The sequence below is a fragment of the Seriola dumerili genome, unplaced genomic scaffold, assembly GCF_002260705.1.
Source record: "Seriola dumerili isolate Sdu_G_001 unplaced genomic scaffold, Sdu_1.0 BDQW01000242.1, whole genome shotgun sequence".
Lineage (NCBI taxonomy): Eukaryota > Metazoa > Chordata > Actinopteri > Carangiformes > Carangidae > Seriola > Seriola dumerili.
The window spans coordinates 2051686-2072625 of record NW_019174497.1 but is presented as its reverse complement, the minus strand read 5'-3'; the positions used below and the strand labels follow the sequence as shown (position 1 = coordinate 2072625).

Below are 20940 nucleotides of genomic sequence, written 5' to 3'. Positions count from 1 at the left end.
AATCAACCAGAAAGACGGGAGGTTCAGCCTTTTGCTTGTGCTCCCATGCATGTGAGTGTGTAATCACTTGTGTGTCTTCCATGGCCTGTTTATGTGTTGTGCATGTCCTCTGCGTGGTCTAAAGGCTCCGGTCCCTCAGTGAGTCAACCACCCAGCCTCCACACGCTGACACACACTACGAGCACCAGTACCATTCTTCACAGAGAGGAGCCTATAATTAGGTGCTAATTTTCTCTGGTTCCACTGTGACACGATGCTAGGGGCCATGGCGAGGCAAGACAGAGCGAGCGGGTGCATTTGATGAACAGTGGCGGGAAGTCGACTCCGGACCATCTGGCCAAGTGGCTGGCGCTGGCCGCTGCTGACGCCCGGACCGGTGCAGGGCCCACCCACGTCAGTCTGTCCTCCCCGGCCTGCTCCTCCGGACCGGGACACAGGCGTCTGTCCACCACAACATGTTTATTTTGTGTATGGCTGCCAAGTGATCACGTCTAAGATGCAGCTCCTCGCTCTGCAGACAGCAGTGATGAAGCAAATGGAGAGAGAGAGAGGGGGAGATACAGAATTGCGGGGGGGTGGATTAGAGGAAGAGAATGGGATTAAAAGAATCCAGATGGAAGAAAGGAAGACAGAGAGGCACACAGACACGCACAAAAACAAAGAAACAGACATACACAAGTATTTGAGATGACCTGAAAACACACACACACACACACACACACACACACACACACACACACACACACACACACACACACACAGCATATGAATCAATCAATGCTCAAGATTAATTTAGAACATGCTAATGCAGTGTGTAGCTTAACCTTCAAAGCAATCATAAATGTTGGACTTAGTGAAATGGGTGATGAGTTATTAATTCTGTTCTGAAGGGGATCAATGAGGGGGTGTGGTTGCCACGGAGATGCTTCTCTCTTACATCTCTCTCATCCCTATCCTCACTCTGCCTCATGCACACACACACACACACACACACACACACACACACACACACACACACACACACACACACACACACACACTCCCTCTCCCTCTCCCTCTCCCTCTCCCTCTCCGAAATCTGGATTATGTTAAGAGTAAAATTGTGTAAAGGCATGCCCCCAAAAGCTTTTGAAGCTGGTGCTCTCAGGGCAAAAATCTCATTCTCTGGTTTGCCCCTATCATGCTGACTCCTGCTCTCTTCTCTCTCTCTCGCCATCTACTCTGATCCAGCACCCCCTTCCAACCCTTCCCCCAATTTAATTTTTCCTCCCTCTCTCTAAATTCCAATCAATCTAAGCCTCTGCAGATCCAGTGGTTTATTTCTCGTCTCACTTCTTCTGTCACCACAAGCCTTGTCCCCAGGCTTGCTTCTTCTACCTCTGACCTTTATTTATCAGTGCAGCCAGTCTCTTCAGCGCAGATGGAAATCCCTATAGATTGTGTCACAAGACACTGATGTCTCCTGAAGCAGATGAGGAAAAAAAAAAAAAAAAAAAAAAAAAAAAAAAAAAGAAAAAGGAAAAGTTCCATGGCTGAGCGAACAGACAAACAAACAGCTAAATGGATGTTTACACAAACAAATGGCTGCCCGGCTGGATTAATGAATGGACATGTATTGAGAGTGGAGGGCGGGATCGTTGTAGGAATTCATCCATTTGGTTTCCATCCGAGCCCCAAGGCCTTGGTATGTAATTGCTTCATGCATAGTTGATACACTGCATAATCAACCAAATACACTAGATTTTCTCAGGGCTGCACTCACATTTGCAGGCCATTGGTGAAGTTTAGATTCTATGGGAGGTGCCATATAATGGAACGGCTCATTCATAAGTCAGTGCTCATCTCTCTCTTTTAGAATGGACAGATACACAAGGGAGTAGTGAAAGGTATGCCGCCCTGTGGTTGAATGGGGACCATGTTGTGTTTTATTCATATAGAACAAAGATGAAATATTCATAGCAGAGTGTTGTTGTTATGGTTTCTTCTGTGTCTCTTATCTCTCATGTACACAAATCCTGATTAAAAATCAGACAAACTATGGCCACAAATTGGTTCCCCTCACGCAGGAGTGTAAAAACAATGCAAATGGATAGAAGGAGTTCCCATGGGGCGTCAGCAGATTGTGTTCATGCAGCATGCAAATGCATGAAGCATGAAGCTGGTCCAGCCCACCTCAACCAAGTACAGGCAAGCAGAACATGCAGCACTATATAGATGGATGGATTTCTGTTGATGGAAGCATCAGACAAGAGATGCATGCCAAAGACCACCCCAAGACAGCATTTTCACACAGGCGCAAAGAGCAAGCACAAAAGATCACACACATTTTCTTCCACAGACACACACACAGACATAAGCTTGACCGTCCAATCATGCTTACAGACTCACACACCCAGGCTGCATCACACATGGAAAAAAACAGCGTGATGCGAAATGGTTTGGCTTCATGAGGTGAATGAACAGCAACAGCCCGGGGCAAGAGAAATGACAGGAAGGAAAGCCTTCCTTTTGTGTGAGAAAGGTGTGCTCACACTTTTGTAGAGCAGCGGGGACATGTCAGGGGCAAAGTCCCCATGTCTCCATCTCTAATTGGAGCGTATCTCTCTGCCCTGTCCCTATCACACTATGGTGGAGGCAGGATGCTGTGCTAATGGATCGCCCCCCTATGGAGTGCTTGTCCTTGATGTGCTGGGTTGTCGGTGGCCCACGCTGAGGGTAGACTGCAGATTAGAGGCAAATCAGAAAATTTGTTTGTCCTCTCCAAGCGGGGCGGGACATTCAAGGAGAGAGACCAGCCATGGTTGTGATGGAGTAGGTTGGACCGGTGCGACAGATGTGTGTTAGTGTGACTGATGTGTTCTGGGTGAGCAGGCTGCGCTGTGTCACCAACACCTGGAGAATGAACAGAAGCCCGTCCAAGAAAGGCCTGGGCATACTGATGCTGTGTTTGTTTCGATCAATGTCTAAAAAGACAAACACGTGAGTCAAAGGTAGCTTTTTGTGATAACACCTTTGGTGAAGATTTAGGAGAAGATAACGATGTTGTAATTACCTGTGCTAAATTGGAACTGTGGATGCTCAATGAGCTATAAACAAGGTTACTCTGGTCCCCTTGGGGTAATTGTTTCAAAAGCCTGCAACAGTCTGGTCCAGTGATGGCGAAATTGGAAGGGGTGGTATCCTGTAATTTCTCAGACCACTGAAGCATGTCCTGTGTGTGGGCTGAAACTCAGCCTGATTTGAAATGGAAGCATAACTTCTTGTTCCCTCTTACTGTAAGATTCAAAGTCATTGGTCTCAATCAGCATTTAACCTAGAGATGATAGGGGTCTGTGGGTCATTGGGCACCACCTGCACTGCTTTTTACATTTCAGTGAGTATGCCAATTCCTATTACAGGAAATTTCTTCAGCCATGGCCACAGTGCTTCCATGAAAATCATGTTGTATTAGAATATGTGCACAGGTGGTTAAATCTATGTTCCAGCGGGCAGAAATGGCTCGACTGAACAGAAATACATCCTATTTGATGCTCCTTGCAGATGGGCCGTCTGTTAATATTAGCATAATGAAATTCAGAACACACACACAGAATTTCACTAATTCATCACAGCATCAGGCTAAGCTAAATAATGCTGTGGCCCTTGAGCTTTGAAAGGGCGATGTGTTTCCAAATATTAGAGCAGATTGACTGTTTACAGCCTGACCAAGTGCTGGACTTAATTGTTGAATCTTAATAGCAGCAGGCTGGCCACTGCATGGTGAGATGTTGTGTCTGTCCTGCAGGCTTGCCCGTAGGAAAGCTGCAAACGGACGGGTTATCCCTCTGATCTTGCTAGCTTACTCCTCAGCCCACATCACACAATGTAACTGAAATTCACAGCCACGGTCTTGCTGCTGTGATCTCCCTCTGATTTCCAATCCTTCCCTGCATTTTGTCCTTTGTATCTGACCGACCAGCACGGCTCGCTTTAATGTATGCATCTCTGGGAGAACTGTAGCTAGTTTTATCAAAGTTTGCTTATAACACATTCAGCCTCTTTTGAATGTACCAAGCGAACACTGGGCTGTCTGTAGGATTGAAAGATGAGAGGAATCACAATAAATGTGCCGCACCAAATTGATGCAGGGAATGTCATTTTTGACTGTTGTATGAGAAAATGTAATATAATGCATCATTGCTGTGTGTGGAAGTCACACGGTGTACATAGATTAAAACGCCCCCACAGATGGACACACATTCATGCACAGGCACACACACACTCACACACACAAGTTGTTTCATCAGGATTGCTTCAAAGTGCATGCATTGCAGGCACTCTGTCTTTCCCGACGTGCTGCCAGCCGTGATTAATAATGTGTTGCTTACATTATTTAGAATCTTTAAACTGGATGCCTCTTTATTAACATGCATTTTACATTATCATGTAGGTTCAGACCACATTACTGTCATGTAGGCCCATCACGGTCCCCGCAAATTTAATTAAGCATGTTGTCTTTAGTGTGTATGGAGGTAGCTGCAGGCTGCTAGTGACGACATCATGTCCAGGAATGTCATTAACGTTTTACATACACATCAACATCGGATATAGTGGATTTGTCATTACTCACGAGCACGAAAGAGAAGGATGGAAACAACGACTTATTGGAAGGATTGGAGGACAAACCTGGTGACAGAAATGATCGTGACATTGATTATCATAGGAAATCAATCTATGATCATTTAATGAAAGTAAGCTCTGCTGCATATCCAGGATACTGTATTTGCTGCATTCAACATCACATGAAGACATTTACGTAGAAGATATCAGATTATTATTTTTTAATCTATTTTAATTTACAGGCATTTTTGCATGACTGATGATTGACGATTTTAGTTTGTTTGTTAGCTCATCGTAACTTAAATTAGGCCAGTTTTACTGCTGTGTTTACTGATGTAAACAACCATTCCACCCTGACCCTTAACCCTAACACCTGACCTTAGCCCTTATCCATCAGTAAACAATGATTACATTGATTTAGCTGCTGTTTACAATCAGTCTGTGCATTAAAACGCCCGTCAATCAATGTGCAAGTGTTAGGAGGTTTCTATTCAGGGTTTGACCAAACCTCTGAATTTTATTTTTTGATATGATTGGATCATGGTTCACGTCTTTAAACCTGCAATAATTAACAAAGGGCCAGATGACTACAGTGTAACATGAAAGATAAAAGACCACAGAGAATCATCATCCAACTTCCCCTAACTTATATGGAGCGTTTTAGCCTCTTTCCGTTCATTGTTTAAATTTTACAACCCATAAATCTACTACTACATATATGCTACCTGCCCATCACAAAACAACAGTCAAACAAAGCTGCCAGAGCTGCTGAACATAGTGCAGCCTGTCTGTCTCACTGTAGCTATCTGAATAACGGCAAAACCGCACAAAAAATAGATTTAAAAAAGTCAGAGATTGCTGAGCGGACAGGGAGTCTCTGGAGGCTGAGACTGCTTACCTTTGTTTCTTTAATAACTCATGAACCAGACGTTCAGCAGGTTTTTACCGGCAGCGAATTGTCCGCAGTGATCCCCTCCTCTCCATGACGAACGAACCAGGGGATTTAAACCGGTAAACGAATGAAGCTGTTTCACTTTCACAAAATCAAGAGATTTACTGACTCCCCAGAGGACACAGGACAGGATGTCTCTAGTGGCTTGGAGCCGAGCTGTCTTCCATTTGCCTGGCTTTTTTGTCTGATAACTTAAGATCCAGACGTCCGATGAAAAAAAAACTGGAAAAAAATAAAAAATAAAATTGGATAAAATAGTTGAAAATGACCAAGGTGTAAAACGTTTATGTGGCTTAAAACTAGATAAAAGTAAATTTTGAGCTTCCGGCAGGCAAGCACAACTCGGACCCATGCCCACAGGGCATATGATGTCATTGACAGGCGACCAAATCGCACCTGCCATTAAAATCACGTTTTTCTCTAGGTTTGAGAACTGCTGCAAACATTTGGGATAATGTAAGTACACAGCTCAAAAAACATATAAAAGTTAAATATTCTAAGTTTATGTATCAGTATTGATACCATGTCAGAATAGAGAGATACTTTGTCTTACGGATGTCAGTATACGGGTATACTTGCCTGACCGGTGACAGTATACTGACCTCCTGTTTATCCTTTCATGGAAGCCGATGTTATAAGAAATAATAACACGGATCAAGTCGATAACGGGATGTGGATCGACCTTGAATTTGATTTATATCAGAAGTCTCATTATCATGTGATGTGTTGCTCCTCTTCATGTAACCAACATTAAAAGGAACATCTTGACAGAGAAGAGGTTAGGGAGAGCTTACAATTATGCTATTATTCCCGGTGTGTCTTGTTAGGCTAAATACTTCCAGTAACCATAATCCAGTAGAAAAAACATGAATTAATCTGGTTCATTTGAATGGGATAATAAACCCTGTGTAATAAGCATTATATGGAAGTGAGTGGCAGCTTGTCTCCTGGCCTCTAGGTGTGTGCTAGAGAGAGAAAGTAAGAGAGACAGAGGGGGAGAGAGAGGGAGCATATGTGCCTGTGTGTTGATGTGTATGCCCATGTGTGCATGTGTTGTCTGTTTATGTGTTTATGGATTTGTCACTCCGACGGGAGGGGAGAAAAAAGGATACAATTTTGTCTGTTGTGATCCAGTCCCAGCTGTGTCTCATTAACTGCTGTCATTTTAATCCTCTTAGTCAAATCCCATAATTTTGTCCATCAACAAAAACATAAGCAACAGGGCAATGATTAAGCTACCCAGTTTCAGCCATTCCGAATGGAGGAAGTCTGGATAGAGTCAGCACTAGTTCAGTCACATCCACCCTGGAGTTATGTAAAACAATCGGGGGCCTTTCCTCTAAATTTTCATCGACTAGTTTGTGCAAAGCTACTGTTAATCTGGTTTGGACTCTGCAGAATTCTGGGAGCTGAAAGGATTTGTTGTTTGTAGCTTTACTCTGTTCATCTGCAGATTCTCTGGGGAGGATGAGCAGTTCTGTTACATTATGTACCCCCCTGGATTCAAATTCCGGTTTACCCAAGTGAATTTATTTGAAAATGTATGACTGATTCAGTCTCTGCCTCCCCCTGGCCCGGCAGTCGCCTCTCCCCTCCGTGATGAAAGCTATTTTCTTCTCTTTCCCCACACTGGCAGCTGGTGTGTGCTCTTCACCAGCAACACTTCAGCTCTAGACCAGCTCTATGTATAGATCTCTGTCATTGAAAAAGCCTATTTCAGTGGCTCTAGCTGCTATGAATATATGTGCAACATTCTGCAGCGCTTTATTTCCAATGCAATTGCCTCTTTCTCTCTAAATGAGCCCAATAATGCTGCAATGCGCAAGCTCTTCAGGGTACATAAAATCCAACTTCTTTCGTGATGAGAAACTCGACATGATTGTCCAAATGTCAAGCTGTCCCCCGAGAGGAATTGTAATGTACACAGAGCTTGTGGTTGGTTTTAATTGTGACATTTATGAGATGTGGGAGAGCAACATTTGTGCTCCCTTTCCCCCCAGTGCGAAAGCAACCCAGAGGATTCTTTTTTTCCGTGAGAGTGAATCGTCCATTAATTGTGGGTACAACTGGTGAATCGATCTGTCAGGTAGTATTTTCCTGAGCTGCAAATTAGTTTCCCTGGAAGCTGTTAGACTAGCTATGAGAGGGTTGCAACATGTCTCTGCCCAGTGCATGGTAATACCACACTGTGTTGCCATAGCTTCCCATGATGCCTATAAAGTTCAAATCAACACATTGCAATTACCATCTATTCCTCAGTGTACGGCTGCCTGTAGTGACTGCCTCTACCAGGAGAGTTAGGACAAGCTTCACTGCTTTATTCTCCCGTATGTCATCTTGGGCTGAAAAACAAGATTAAATTGGTTCTGCTCAACTATTTGCTGTCAGCTAAAAGTAGATGGTTCAGCCACAGAGAAAAAAGGTATCCTACGAATCTGTGACCAGACACTCACTCAAACAGACAATAGAGTCGTGCAAGCACACACACACGTGGACTCAGATGCACACTCACAACCTCACACTTGTACACAAATAAACCAAAGATTCAGAAATGCACAGAAGAAAAAAAAAAAAGCATTCACAGAGACATGCGTCCACACACTCATACACAAACATGCAAACACACACTCAGTAAACATGCACACGGTAAAGCACACAGACCGCACAATCAAACATTAGTGGCGTGTCAGAAGTCTGTCATTTCTTGTTTGGAAGATGAAGGCGTAGGCCGGATTTGTGACCTTTGTTGTGACTGTGAGGCGTGTTTCTCCCTCTTTGGAGAAGATGATTAATTTCTGTTATTTACATTACTGCCCTGAAGGCTCCTCAATAGGCCTCACACATTTGTCATTTCCACTGCACTGTTTTTCAAATGGAAATGAAATAGAATGTACAGCCTCCTGGGTCCGCCTTGCTAGACTCTTTTAAGCAGAGAAGGCACAGGAAAAAACTGTATTTGCTCATAATAAAACAGCCATGTCAACATGGCACTGCAGCAGTCACACTAGTGCAGATTCTTTTGCCTCTAGTAAACAACAGAATCTTGAGGTGCTGTGCTTTAGCCATTCCCATACTGCTCTTGCTTAATTAGAGCTCTGATTGGATGGGCACAGTCCATAAAGCAGCCATAACACTGGTTCAATCCAGCTGCAGAGCTGCGCTGCTTTTTTAACACTGGTTTATAGCCTGCAGGAACCATGACATCTCCAGATGTCTGTCTGTATTCCCACACACACGCAGCTAGCGCACACGCACACGCGCGCACACACACACACACACACATACACACACACACACACACACACACACACACACACACACACACTTGGTGAAAAACCTCATGAATTTATGTTCACCCTGTTCTCACTTCCTCTTCCTCCTCTCCTCCAACAGTTCAGGGCTTATTTCTCTCACCTCCTGGGAATGTGGCAATGGAGTAAAAGAAAAGTGAGAGGAAGAAAACAGGGAGTTAAAGGGAAAGTGAGAAAGACTTGAAGGTGTCCTGAGAGCGATTTCGCTTTATGGAAAACGCCGCGACTAATCCTCTGAGTGTCACTGTACTCTCCGCATCCTAAATAAGAACTTACTTTGTACTTCCCAAGACGTGACTTATCTCTGCCCCCCCCCCCTCCCCTCCCTCCATTGTTCATGCTGCCTCGGAGGAACAAAAAACACTAACAATCAACGACATGAGTCCTTGCTTCATCATGACCATCATTAGCTTTCACCAACACAATTAGACGTTTTGTGCTGTTAGAAGAAAAATAGAAACACAAAGTCACTGTTTTCATCATTAGGGCCTGCTGGGTTTCACTGAAATGGTCTGATTGGAAAACAGCAGCCACTGATGAGCCATAAATGAGTTATGGTCATTTATGCTAATCGAAGCTACACACAACACACACCTCGTTCTATGTTAAACAAACACTTTATTTTCCCAATGAAAAGCTGGCATTCGCTCCCTGGGGTTGTATTACTACAGCTGGCCTACAGCTATGATCATAACTTAACGTCTCCATAATGGGCTCGGCCCTCTAAGCAAGCTGACCTGTTAGGCCTGGGACTGCTTGGCGGCAGTAATTACACATGTGAGCCATTTAAATGAGCATGATTAGCCAGCAACAAGCTGAAAGAGTGAAAGGAGGTGATTAGACAACTGCATGCTGATTCATCCGCCAGTGGGGGAAAAAAAAGCCAAATGGCTGCAGGTGAATATTTGTGTTGCTTTATGCAGTAATAGATGCTCTAACAATGTTTATACTCGTGGTGGTGAGCCCGACCATAATGAGAATCTTACATTGTGATAAAATGTGGTTTTACTACTCTAATTTAGACAGAAGGCGCACCAAGGAAATGGAAATGCTTTTATATTGCTGTGTCTGATCAGGGAAATCAGAAAGTTGAATTCTATTTAATATCAGGATTTCCGTTTCGGTCACTCACCTTGTGTTTATTCCGGTCTCTTGTTTAATTCAACTACATGCTTGTGTTGTCAGCGTAGCCTGGGAGCTATGCTCAAAGCCCCAGCATTGCCCTCTGGCATTTTTTTCCCTTTGCAGATAAAGAAACCCATGGCTTAGCATATCAAAATATTGCACTTTAATGTGGCAGGTTTATTTATAGAAAGAAGGATTTATAATTATTTCAGCACCAAAGGACACGCTGGATTGTGTCATTCTAAAGCTCGTATGTGCTACTTGGCATCATAATATCTGACAAGCGACTCCAGGCACTTCACAGAGTTTTTGTGAGATTTCAGCAATGCCCCCTGTCCAAACTTTTTTTTTTTCCCATTTAGATATTCATGAGTGTAAACACACACCTCTGCAATCACTTTTACAGGCACTGCAGTCACTCCTGTGGGCGCACAAATCTTTAATTACCCATGAAACATATATTAGAACGTTCATGGATTAACTTTTAACAGCATTCCTCTGATCATTTTAAAAGGACTTGAGTTCATCACAGCAGCAGAACCAAAGAAAAAAAAAAAAAAATACATTGTGAATGCTTTGGGTGACTGATCTGCACATGACATGGAGTGGACCACAGAGTGTGCCTGTTTATTTGCAGGCCACCAAATACGATCAAATGTTGCATTAAGTAGAACATGGCATCAAATTAGACGCAGTGATTAGTGGCCTTAGTACAGGTCACTAATAAAGCAGGATACGTCTCCAGCAAATGCTCATAAATGCACATACCCATGCCCAAACACTTGTTTCATAATGATCCTTCACTCAACTTGAAAAACTTATACAGCAGCAGGCCACTTCCAGCAGCCATTGCCATTAATAACATATTAACGATGTATGTCTGCTTTGAAATTCTAATATTTTTGCTGGGGCTCAATTTGAAATCCATCACGGGTGTGGGGGGCTCATTATTAGTATGTGGCTGAGGAATTATCGGAACAAGGCCCTTAGCTGCCTGTCTGTCATTACAACACTGTCAGATGTGCTTTGGCTACCGGGCCTGTTAAAGGGAGCACGGGGACTTATCTTCTCAGCTGTAAAATGATTTTCTGTCTCTCCAAGAGATACCAGGAGTGTGTGTGGGGGGGTATCAGTGATCTGAGAGTAATTAAGATATGGGCTCACATCACACAAGGGCTTTGCACGTGGGAGACAAGCAGATAAAATTGAACGTGAAATAGTTGAGTTTAAAGGGGGGACTTTGATTAATTACAAAACTCTCAAAGGACGGTCCATCCCCTCTTAAATTGAACTGCCATCCAATAGCAGCTGCTCTGGAGCTGATGACCTCAACACCTCGCCTTTATCTTTAATAGGCAGGTTATCTCGTTATTCATTGCAGCTCACCCATTCATTTGCTATATTGCTCTTTCCGCAAGACTGAAATACATCATTATCTTTGTATCAAGCTGTTCCATGTAAAGATTTTCTTTAAAGGGTAAGGCAGTCGTGTGCTCAATGGAACTTCAATTGAGTTTATGACACACAGCCTATCGGCACTGTCTTTTCATTTTGAATGTGCACTCTTATTGCTAAAGATGCTGCTTACAATGTTTCCCCCATTAATATCTTACTCTGAAAACAGCTGCTGATAATATTCTGATATTCTGATTCTGAGACTTTGATATCACATTCATATCTCTTCATTAAATACAAGCCTCCAGCCAGCAGTGGTTAGCTGGAAACAGAGCGAAACAGCTAGCTTAGCTCCAAATGAAAGTTGCACAATCTATCTACCAGCAGCTCTGCAAAATCTAAATCATAAAAATCACAATTTGCCGTTTAGTTTTTATATGCCTGACTATTTCTGACTATTTCTGAGTGGTTGCCAGGCAACCAGCAGAGGCCCCAGGAAGTTACTGCTCCACCTCCAGAAAACACCTTAGAGCAGTAACTCCCGGATAATTTTAAAAACATGCTAAAAACTGCTATTTTTATAATTTGGTTTTTGTACGGATTAATGAACAGGCATAATGTTAATTAGGGGGCTTTAGAGGTGCTGCTAGGTAGTTTGTTAGTTTTTGAGAGAGTGACGCTAGCTGTGTCATTCTGTGTCCGGTCTTTATGCTAAACTAAGCTAACCGGCTGCCGGCTGACAGACAGATATGATAGTGGTATTGATTTTCTCATCTAACTCTCTGCCAGAAAGCAAATATGCATATTTTCCTAAATTTCGAGCAATTCTTTTAACTGTCAGTATTGGAAACATCAGCCCCACCCCCTCTATGTGATGCCCTGTGCAGTCGTTTTGTCAAATGCTTGGGCTCAGTTCCCACAGAAAATAATTGCTCATTTAAAATGTGATGAATTACACAACAAAAGCAGTGGGAAGTAAATTTGGAAATAATGAAATATGCTAAGAAAAGCAACTCACACTGGGCTTTCTTACGGATTGATCACCATGTGCACTCCCTGTCATTGCCTCTGTGTCCCTATAATTTCCTGTGACTGTGTGTGGTTTGTGTGCTTTCTTAGCAAAGCATAAATGATTTTACCAAAGCAGCTCAAAGGAGCTTTAGATTAAAGTGCCGATGCTTATCGCAGTTTACTGATATGATGTATTTAGAGGAAGCCCTCCTTCATTTAGTCTTCCTCCAAGCTGTGATGCGTATGATTGATAAAACTTTCAAAAGGAGTAAATTGATTTGCCTCCTCCTAGCAAGGTTAATAGGCCACACTTTTATACACCCCACAAAGGGTTCTGTTTGTTTTTCAACCCATGTCTCCCTGGGTGTGTGGACTATATCACAAGATATGTGGTTCATTGACAAACCTCAGTTCACTGGTTGTTTCACTGAATACTATTCACAGATGACTGACGATTCCCTTGTATGGGACTAAGGCACGGACACAAGAAAAAGAAAAGGAGGGGACACGAGACAGAGAGAAGAGAAACAAATTTTGCAGTCCAGATAAAGGGTAGGTGGAAGAGCTGTGTTCTGTGCCTTCATGATGATATTTCACCCTGAACAAACAAGCCGAGCCTCACAGAGAGAGGAAAGCATCGATCTACCCGGCTCCAATCATAATACATCCACTTTTCCCCAAGTTTACTTTCTGGCATTCTATCAGGACTTTATAAATTATTTTGGGTGACAAATCGATCTGTTGCTTTGCTCCCCTCTCTCTGCTGAGTGAAGGGAGACTTGATTGTGAGCACTGTGAGTGTGTGCGTCTATGTAAATGTTTGTGTGTGTGTGTGTGTGTGTGTGTGTGTGTGCGTGTGTGCGTGTGTGTGTGTGTGTGCGCGTGCGCTATGTTTGTGTGTCATCTGCTTTGGAGGCATCATCTGCCATCTGGCCTCAAAGTACAGGGGCCACATGGTGGGAAAGCAAATGTCACTGGTCAGGCCAGCCAATGCCAAGTCCCGACAAATGACGTCAGGAGAAGCCCACACTGCCACTGCCCATACAAACAACCCAGCCACCGAGTCCGATCCCCTCCTGACCCTTCGCCTTACTGTCGCTTGCTTGTAATGATGGTGATAGTGATCTAGGAATTAAAGCTTATCCTAGCGTAGCACTCAGTGACAGTCCCTGTGGACAAGAGTTGAATGCCTAAACTCAAGTAGAATATATCTTTAAGGATTAGCGAAATGTTTAGGGAGTGTGGAGAAAACACTGATGGCCTGAACTGGCCTGAATCAAAAAAACGAAATAAATTGAATATTCACATCTGAGCCAAACGATTTAAAGCCAGTGATAATTAACTATCAATCAGCTGAAATGAGAGATGAGATTCTGAACATGATCCACCTCATATTTGCTAAACAAATTAGATCATATTGCATCCATTTTGGTTGCAGTCCCCTGTGCTCCAACATACAAATGTATGCGCACCAATGATGAGCAGTGAGCTCTGAATGCGGTGGTTAATGTTCAGTCTGAGCTGAACTCGAAAGCTGATTTCTGCCTTTTCTCAGCCATTACTTCACTATGTCGAAGCAGCTGCAGCATAAAGGTTTCAACACTTGCCACGGTTGAAAAAAAACACAAAACAAAGAGCTCCATTTCAATTTGCGGCTGCGGCTGCACAGTGAGTGTGAACCTGTTAAAAGCCTTGTGTTTAGATGTTCACATAGCATCTGCTCAGCACCTCTGCAATGAGGATTGTGTTCAACAGATGAGGCGGGTAAACAGTGCAATGTCCTTGGAAAAGAATTACTGTTTCAGCTAGGGTTTGCCAGGCGGGCATCATGCTGTCTTTGGTTTTTAATTACACACCATGAGATGAACACACATCTGTATTTCTCTGCTACAAGGCCAAGAAGAAATACTACAAGGTTGAACTGACAAGGCAAGGTATAGAAAGGTATGGTTCAGTTTAGTCTCTTGGCCTTGCGTTACATTTTCCAGCTGATGTGCCCTTGTGCAGTGGTAGTTAATGGTGCAGTGATGTACCGTTCTCAAGGAGTTCTAAAACCCCAGACGCATGCTGCAGAGTATGTGCTTTAGCTATAGGCACAAGTGCTCACAGTGACAGACACCTCCCTTCCTCCTCTAATCCCTTCTACACCTCTTCACCAGATGACAAGAGCTACTTTCCCTATAGACACAGTGAGAAGGAGCTGGGTGGAAATTAAAAACGTGCAAGTGGGTGGAACACTTGTCCCCATCTCATTGTCTCCCATCCCGAATGCACTGTACACAAATACTAGAATGATTTGAGGAGTAAGATCATATTTAAGCTACGCATTTGTTTGTTTAGCAGCTGTAATGGTATTAGTCACATATGCTTTAAGATATTTGGTTGTCTCCAGTGGCAGCAGAGAGTGAGGTTACAAAAATGATTATGCTTCAAGTGCTGAAGAAATACAGGTAGCATTACATATACTGTGAACCATGTACACCAGTATGTCCTATTTGTAGATTTCTGACAACCAGCAGTTGTTAAATTACAGATTATCCCAGCAATCCTGACAGGGATAAAACTAGTCATACAGTCCTCAAGCACAAACATCAGCCTCCCACTCCCGGCAACTCCCTACCCTGCAGTACATAGCACACACACACACACACACACACACACACACACATGAACAAATATAAATAGCTTTACACATGAGTGCATGCTTGTGTACACACACACACACGGACACAGAGATGCGAGCACAAACACACCAGCTGCCATATGCAATGAAGAACCAAGAAGACCTACTCTATTTTACACATCCACAGGGGGTCAATAACTCATTAGAGCTGAGGAAAGGCAGAGGCAGCTGAGGGAGATGACGTGGTGGGAGATGGGCTGTGTGTCTGTGGGATGTTCACCTGAGGATATCAGCATGTCATTGTGCCCAGAGGTCATGAGGACGATTCATGACTTCATTTGCAGTATGTCATAAAACATGCCGGGGAGTTTCCAGGCTTGAAATAGTGTACTGGTGTGTAATTTGCCTGTTTTATTCGTCTCTAACCTTTTTTTCTCCCTTTCTGGGATTTTTACTGCTCATCCTATTGGCTTTTTATTTATTATCCTTTTATCACTTGTCATGAACTTTGCATCTCGTTGAATCCATGCTCCATAAAAAGAAAGTTTATTATGAGGTGAAACTAGACCTCTGTCCCACTAACGCCCCAGTGCAGGGCACTGGTCTATATGATTGTGTTTAAAGGCATTGTAGGCATTGAAGCAAATATTTGCACTGCAGATGATTCACTCTGCTCACTTGTTATTTCTGGCTTAAACTTACAAAATCGCTTCAATAGTTTCAAATATTTTGAATTTCCCTATTGATGACCTGCATTAAATGGCAGCTGCCCCTTCACTTCTTCCTTAACAAGTCCTGGCATGTCTCCAGTGAAGGGGACTCATATGTTTAATCATCTCAATCACTGAGCTGGACCTGACTAAATATAGAATACAGAAAACAGGCCTCAGTGTGGGCTGCATCAGTGTACTACAGTGGACAGACTGCTACTGTCAATGGATCAAATGAAAAAAGATGCTTTTGTGTGTGTGTGTGTGTGTGTGTGTGTGTGAGAGAGGGAGAGAGAACCTACACAAATGTCTCAAGGTTTATCAGACAGACAGTGTGTGTGTGTTTGTGTATATGTGTGTTGGTTTTGGGTCTGTGCCTTTGCGTTACAACACTGAGCACACTTAAGGACATGTTTACCAAATATATCCTGTTGCACAACCTAATCCCAGAGGCTTCAGCGTCATTTCAGTCGTACAAGTTCAAAATGTCAGCAAGCACTATCTGGCTGGACGGGACTAGAGCCTGATTATGTATTATTACTGGAAGCCACTGAAAACTAAGACTCATGCATTTATTTTACATCCAACTCAGTGATTTTCATCTTAGAACTGATGTCCGCGCAAAACCAAGGATGAGCGGTTCAACCTTGTTAAGGACACGTGCTAATTACTTGATCCAAAGAGTAAATCCATAAACACACAGACGATGTAATTAAATCATCTGCACAGCTCTGTGTCAACACCAATCATCTGAAATGACCTTGGAACTTGTTGAAATAGATCATGTTCATAAAGTATGTCAGCACCCACACGCCACAGACCAAAGTGACCAATCCATACTGGTCTTTTGAAAAACAGTAGAGGATAAAACTGTGTTTAGAGAATTCACAAAGCAAAGGCAAATGGATATATGAGCAATGATAGATGAAAAACCCTTTATTTTCACTCTGTCACACACTCATACTCATTTTACAAAGCAAACATTACCATGTTTTGTTAAAAATACCAGAAATTCAGAACATTTTACCAAATTGCTTTGCTTTGCTTAAATTACAGGATATGTGGATGCTAAATAACCACTTTCCCTACCTTTTAAATTAAATCACTGTGGCTATCTGTGCTCTGACAAGCTTGCAGCTAGTCTGGCATCCCGCTCAGCTCAGATGCCTGTGTTTGGTGCCATTTGGCAACCGCTGGAATATTTAAATGCCCTGATGAATACATAGCCCCTGGGCCTGACTGCTCGGACTGAACACTAAGTGTGCTCTGACATGGTCAGCATACACTAATGGGACAGTCCTGTGCATTCATCCTACAAAAACCCGGCATTGTGCCAGAGGGGACCAGAGGCTTGGTGTGAGTGTAGTGTGGCTAAAGATCTGGAAGGTAAAAGGCCAAATGTCTGACTGGTGCAACATCTAATGTGTCCATCAGCAGCCACTTATACTGTCAAACTGTCCTTGAGGAAGACACGGAGCAGCTTCCTACTCACTTGTTGCAAATTACAGTACTTTGGATAAGCCTAACAGCTGCAGTACATTTTCCAAAGGGAATGAGTCTGCACCTCATCTCGGTTGAAGCTGGGAGTCTGGGTTAATGGTCAGAGGGACCATCCATTTTCTAGAAGCTCAGCAGCTGTATGTACTTAAGCGTGACTTAGCTGAAGCTGGAGAAGCTCCACAGCTGACTGACTGCAGCGTACAATAACATGCCAGGGAAAAGCTGTAACCTGCACGCGCGCAGAGGCACAAGAAACTGACGTATGCAGAGATGTTGAAAGCTCGGGTGCTGTCCGCGGTGCTGAAACACAAAAACGGTTAAAACGCGAGTCTGAATCTGTTCGAGACTCAGCGGGAACGCGCTCTCTCGGTCCTAATACGTGGATCCGAAGCCAAATATGGTCCACGCTGCAACACATGCTTCACAGTGGACACAGCTGCCTCAACTCCCATCGGAGATGCCAGTGTTGTGTTATGGAACACAAGAGACATTTCATTGATTATGGTTATTTTGGGAAAATGTCAGTAGAGCGGTGTAGCCCAATGATGTTGACCTTTTAAGCCGTGTAACTCCGTTCAACAGCATCACATACTGATTCCAATTCCAAAAAAAATATCGATCACAATTTGCTGCAGATCTGAAATCCGTAGATTTATTTCTCTCCAGAAAACAACACCAAACAAAGAAGACTAAAGATTGCCGTCAATGGATTTTTTTTTACCAAGAAACCATGCGCAGGGTGTTCTGTAAGAGTTTTAACAAACAAAGACATCACTCTTCACTCCCCAGACTGAGTGCTATCACACTTGTTATATGTTTATTCTCTTTTATAGAGTACTATAGAGACAATAGGGAAACTTCAAAGGACTTTGTGCTTTATAGAAAAAGCCCAAATACATTACGACCTGCGCAGAAAACAAGCCACTTCATTCAGGGCAGTCCATCATATTAACGACGTTACGTTCGAGGTAAAACACAGTTCGGGTAAGTCGAATTGTGATGGTTCATGGTGTGCAATCACACAGAGACACACAAACACACACACGAACGTTAACTTGAGGCTTTGGAGATGCCGCCTACTTAGACTACCATTACGCATTGATTAGTTCCCCCCACAGAGAAGCAGCAGAGGAATTTCTGGGTGCAGATAGGACCACTCCTCTCTCCCTCTCTCTCTCTCTCTCTCTCTCTCTCTCGCTCTCTGCATATGATTTTCTCTCCTCTCTCCACAGTCGGGGCTTGGTGGTGAAAAGGAGGAGGGGGGAGGGAGGGTGGTCTTGCAGTCGACGAGAGGAACAGGAGTTTATTGAGGAGTAGCTGCAACGAGAGGGAAAAACGCATGCAACTGAGCGCCGTTGCCTTGCGGACGGCGAGAAGAGACAAAAAAAGAGGGAAAGGTCGCGCTCGGACGAATGACCGCTCTCTGCTGAGAAACTGTCGCTTGAATTGTTTAACTTGTTGATGCGACGTTATTGTGCCGTTTTCCTCTATCGTCTGGCTGCAGTGACAGATAGATGGGTGGCGGAATCGCAAGTATTCTCATCCGAGGATAGGTATTTTATTAAACTCCCCGTGGATGCAGTTTAAAGAGCAACCTTCCCTAAGGTGGGTTTTTCTTTTACTTGGATTTTCATTGAAAAAAAATGCCCTGCTTGTTCATGGGTGACGTTTTCGAAATCCAATTCATATTCTGCCGCAAAGTAGGCTTCCATAACTGAACAGTTACACTGTGGATAAGGCTGGAGAGTGATACACACCAGTGCTATGCGCAGTATCAGTATAAGTAAATGGGTCTGTGTGTTTTCTTATCACATTCTGTTAAGCCTAGATGCTTCAGGAGCCTAACCATCAGTGTCTCTATCTGCTGTTCTTCCTGCAGATGCAATTTATCTCTGAGCCATAGCACTGTGATAACCGGAGCAGGGTCGTTTTAAACACTACAGGTCAGCATGGCAGCAGGTGTAGCGGCATGGCTCCCCTTCGCCCGTGCGGCAGCCATAGGATGGATGCCCGTGGCGAGCACCCCGATGCCCATCCCTCCCCAAGACAAGAGGAAAGCCCAGGACGGACTCATCATCCTCAACGTGAGCGGGACCAAGTTTCAGACGTGGCGAAACACTTTGGAGCGGTACCCGGACACTTTGCTGGGGAGCACGGAGAGAGACTTCTTTTTCCACGAGGAGACAAACGAGTACTTTTTCGACCGTGACCCTGATATCTTTAGACATATACTCAATTTTTACCGCACGGGGAAACTACACTATCCGCGCCAAGAGTGCATATCTGCGTACGACGAGGAGCTCGCTTTCTTTGGTATAATCCCTGAGATCATTGGGGACTGCTGTTACGAGGAGTACAAAGACCGGAGGCGCGAAAATGCAGAGAGGCTTCAAGACGACGAGGAGATGGACATGAACAATGACGTCACGCCGGTGAACCTGACATACCGGGAGTACCTGTGGCGGGCTTTTGAAAACCCTCACACCAGCACCTTAGCTCTGGTCTTCTACTATGTTACAGGCTTCTTCATTGCCATATCAGTGATGGCCAATGTGGTGGAGACGGTTCCGTGTGGGACTCTGCCCAACAGGTCAAAGGAGGTTTCCTGTGGAGACCGTTACGCACTGGCTTTCTTTTGTTTAGACACTGCGTGTGTCATGATATTCACTGTTGAGTATCTCCTCCGTTTAATCGCAGCTCCCAGCCGGTACAAGTTCATGAAAAGTGTGATGAGCGTCATTGACGTGGTCGCCATCATGCCTTACTACATCGGCCTGGTCATGACTGACAATGACCAGGTGAGCGGCGCTTTCGTCACGCTGCGAGTCTTCCGGGTCTTTCGGATTTTCAAGTTCTCCCGGCACTCTGCGGGGCTGCGCATCCTGGGCTACACCTTGAAGAGCTGCGCCTCCGAGCTGGGCTTCCTACTATTCTCCCTCACCATGGCCATCATTATCTTTGCAACGGTCATGTTTTATGCAGAAAAAGGCTCCACAGCCAGCAAGTTCACCAGTATTCCCGCAGCGTTTTGGTACACCATTGTCACCATGACAACACTGGGGTAGGTGGCTGTAGTCCATAAAATCCTATATGCTCTTCATTATGCCATAAGTCACAGTCTCAGCTGCCTTATTACCTCCACGAAACACTCACATTTTTAGCAAAACACGGTACAAAAGATGTCTTTAGTTGCTCAATCAACATAACAACATGTAGTAATGAACTATTTTAAATTTTTCTAATTACGGACGAGTAAAATTAGCTTGCTAAGAGACACAGAACCTAATTAGCACAAATTTTCGGTTATTGTTTGAAGTGATTGTGGAGCGGCCACAGGTGTGCATTTATTGGGCATATTAACTGCCTCGAGCGCTGCTTGTCCAATCAGAGGGTAGGAACGGTCTGCTTTATAGGGGCTTCTGTGCGCCATTCACTGCCTATCAATGAGCCTGCACTTCACAAACAGCCCTTATCCGAAGGTTAGGCCTCGTCCCTGCTTGTTTCCATGGGCCTTTGTTGGATGAGCTCTTTTTTAAAGGTTAGCACAATGAGCACAAACATTCTGGCCAATCAACAGACGGTGAAGGGTTTTTTAAAAAAAAAATCCACATTACAGGAGAGCTCTCATGGAGCAAAGAAAGAAAGGCTCATAACTGGCCAATACCCTGCATAACGGATTTATAGGCCAAACTGAGGCACAAGTGCTGTTTAATT

At 43.9% G+C, this 20940-nt stretch overlaps 1 protein-coding gene across 3 annotated transcripts in view; it reads left to right on the top strand.

Moving 5' to 3' along the window:
* The first annotated feature begins 18366 nt into the window (after positions 1-18366).
* LOC111229839 (potassium voltage-gated channel subfamily D member 2-like) overlaps positions 18367-20940 on the top strand; it is a 33184-nt gene continuing 30610 nt past the window's right edge. The window contains exons 1-2 of one of the 3 annotated variants that reach the window (XM_022756322.1): positions 18367-18831; positions 19170-20287. In XM_022756322.1, coding sequence (XP_022612043.1) covers positions 19176-20287 — 1112 coding nt within the window. In that variant the 5' untranslated portion in view covers positions 18367-18831; positions 19170-19175. Of the gene's footprint in view, positions 18832-19105; positions 20288-20940 lie in introns of all 3 variants that reach the window. The other 2 variants (XM_022756321.1, XM_022756323.1) reach the window with 2 other exon arrangements.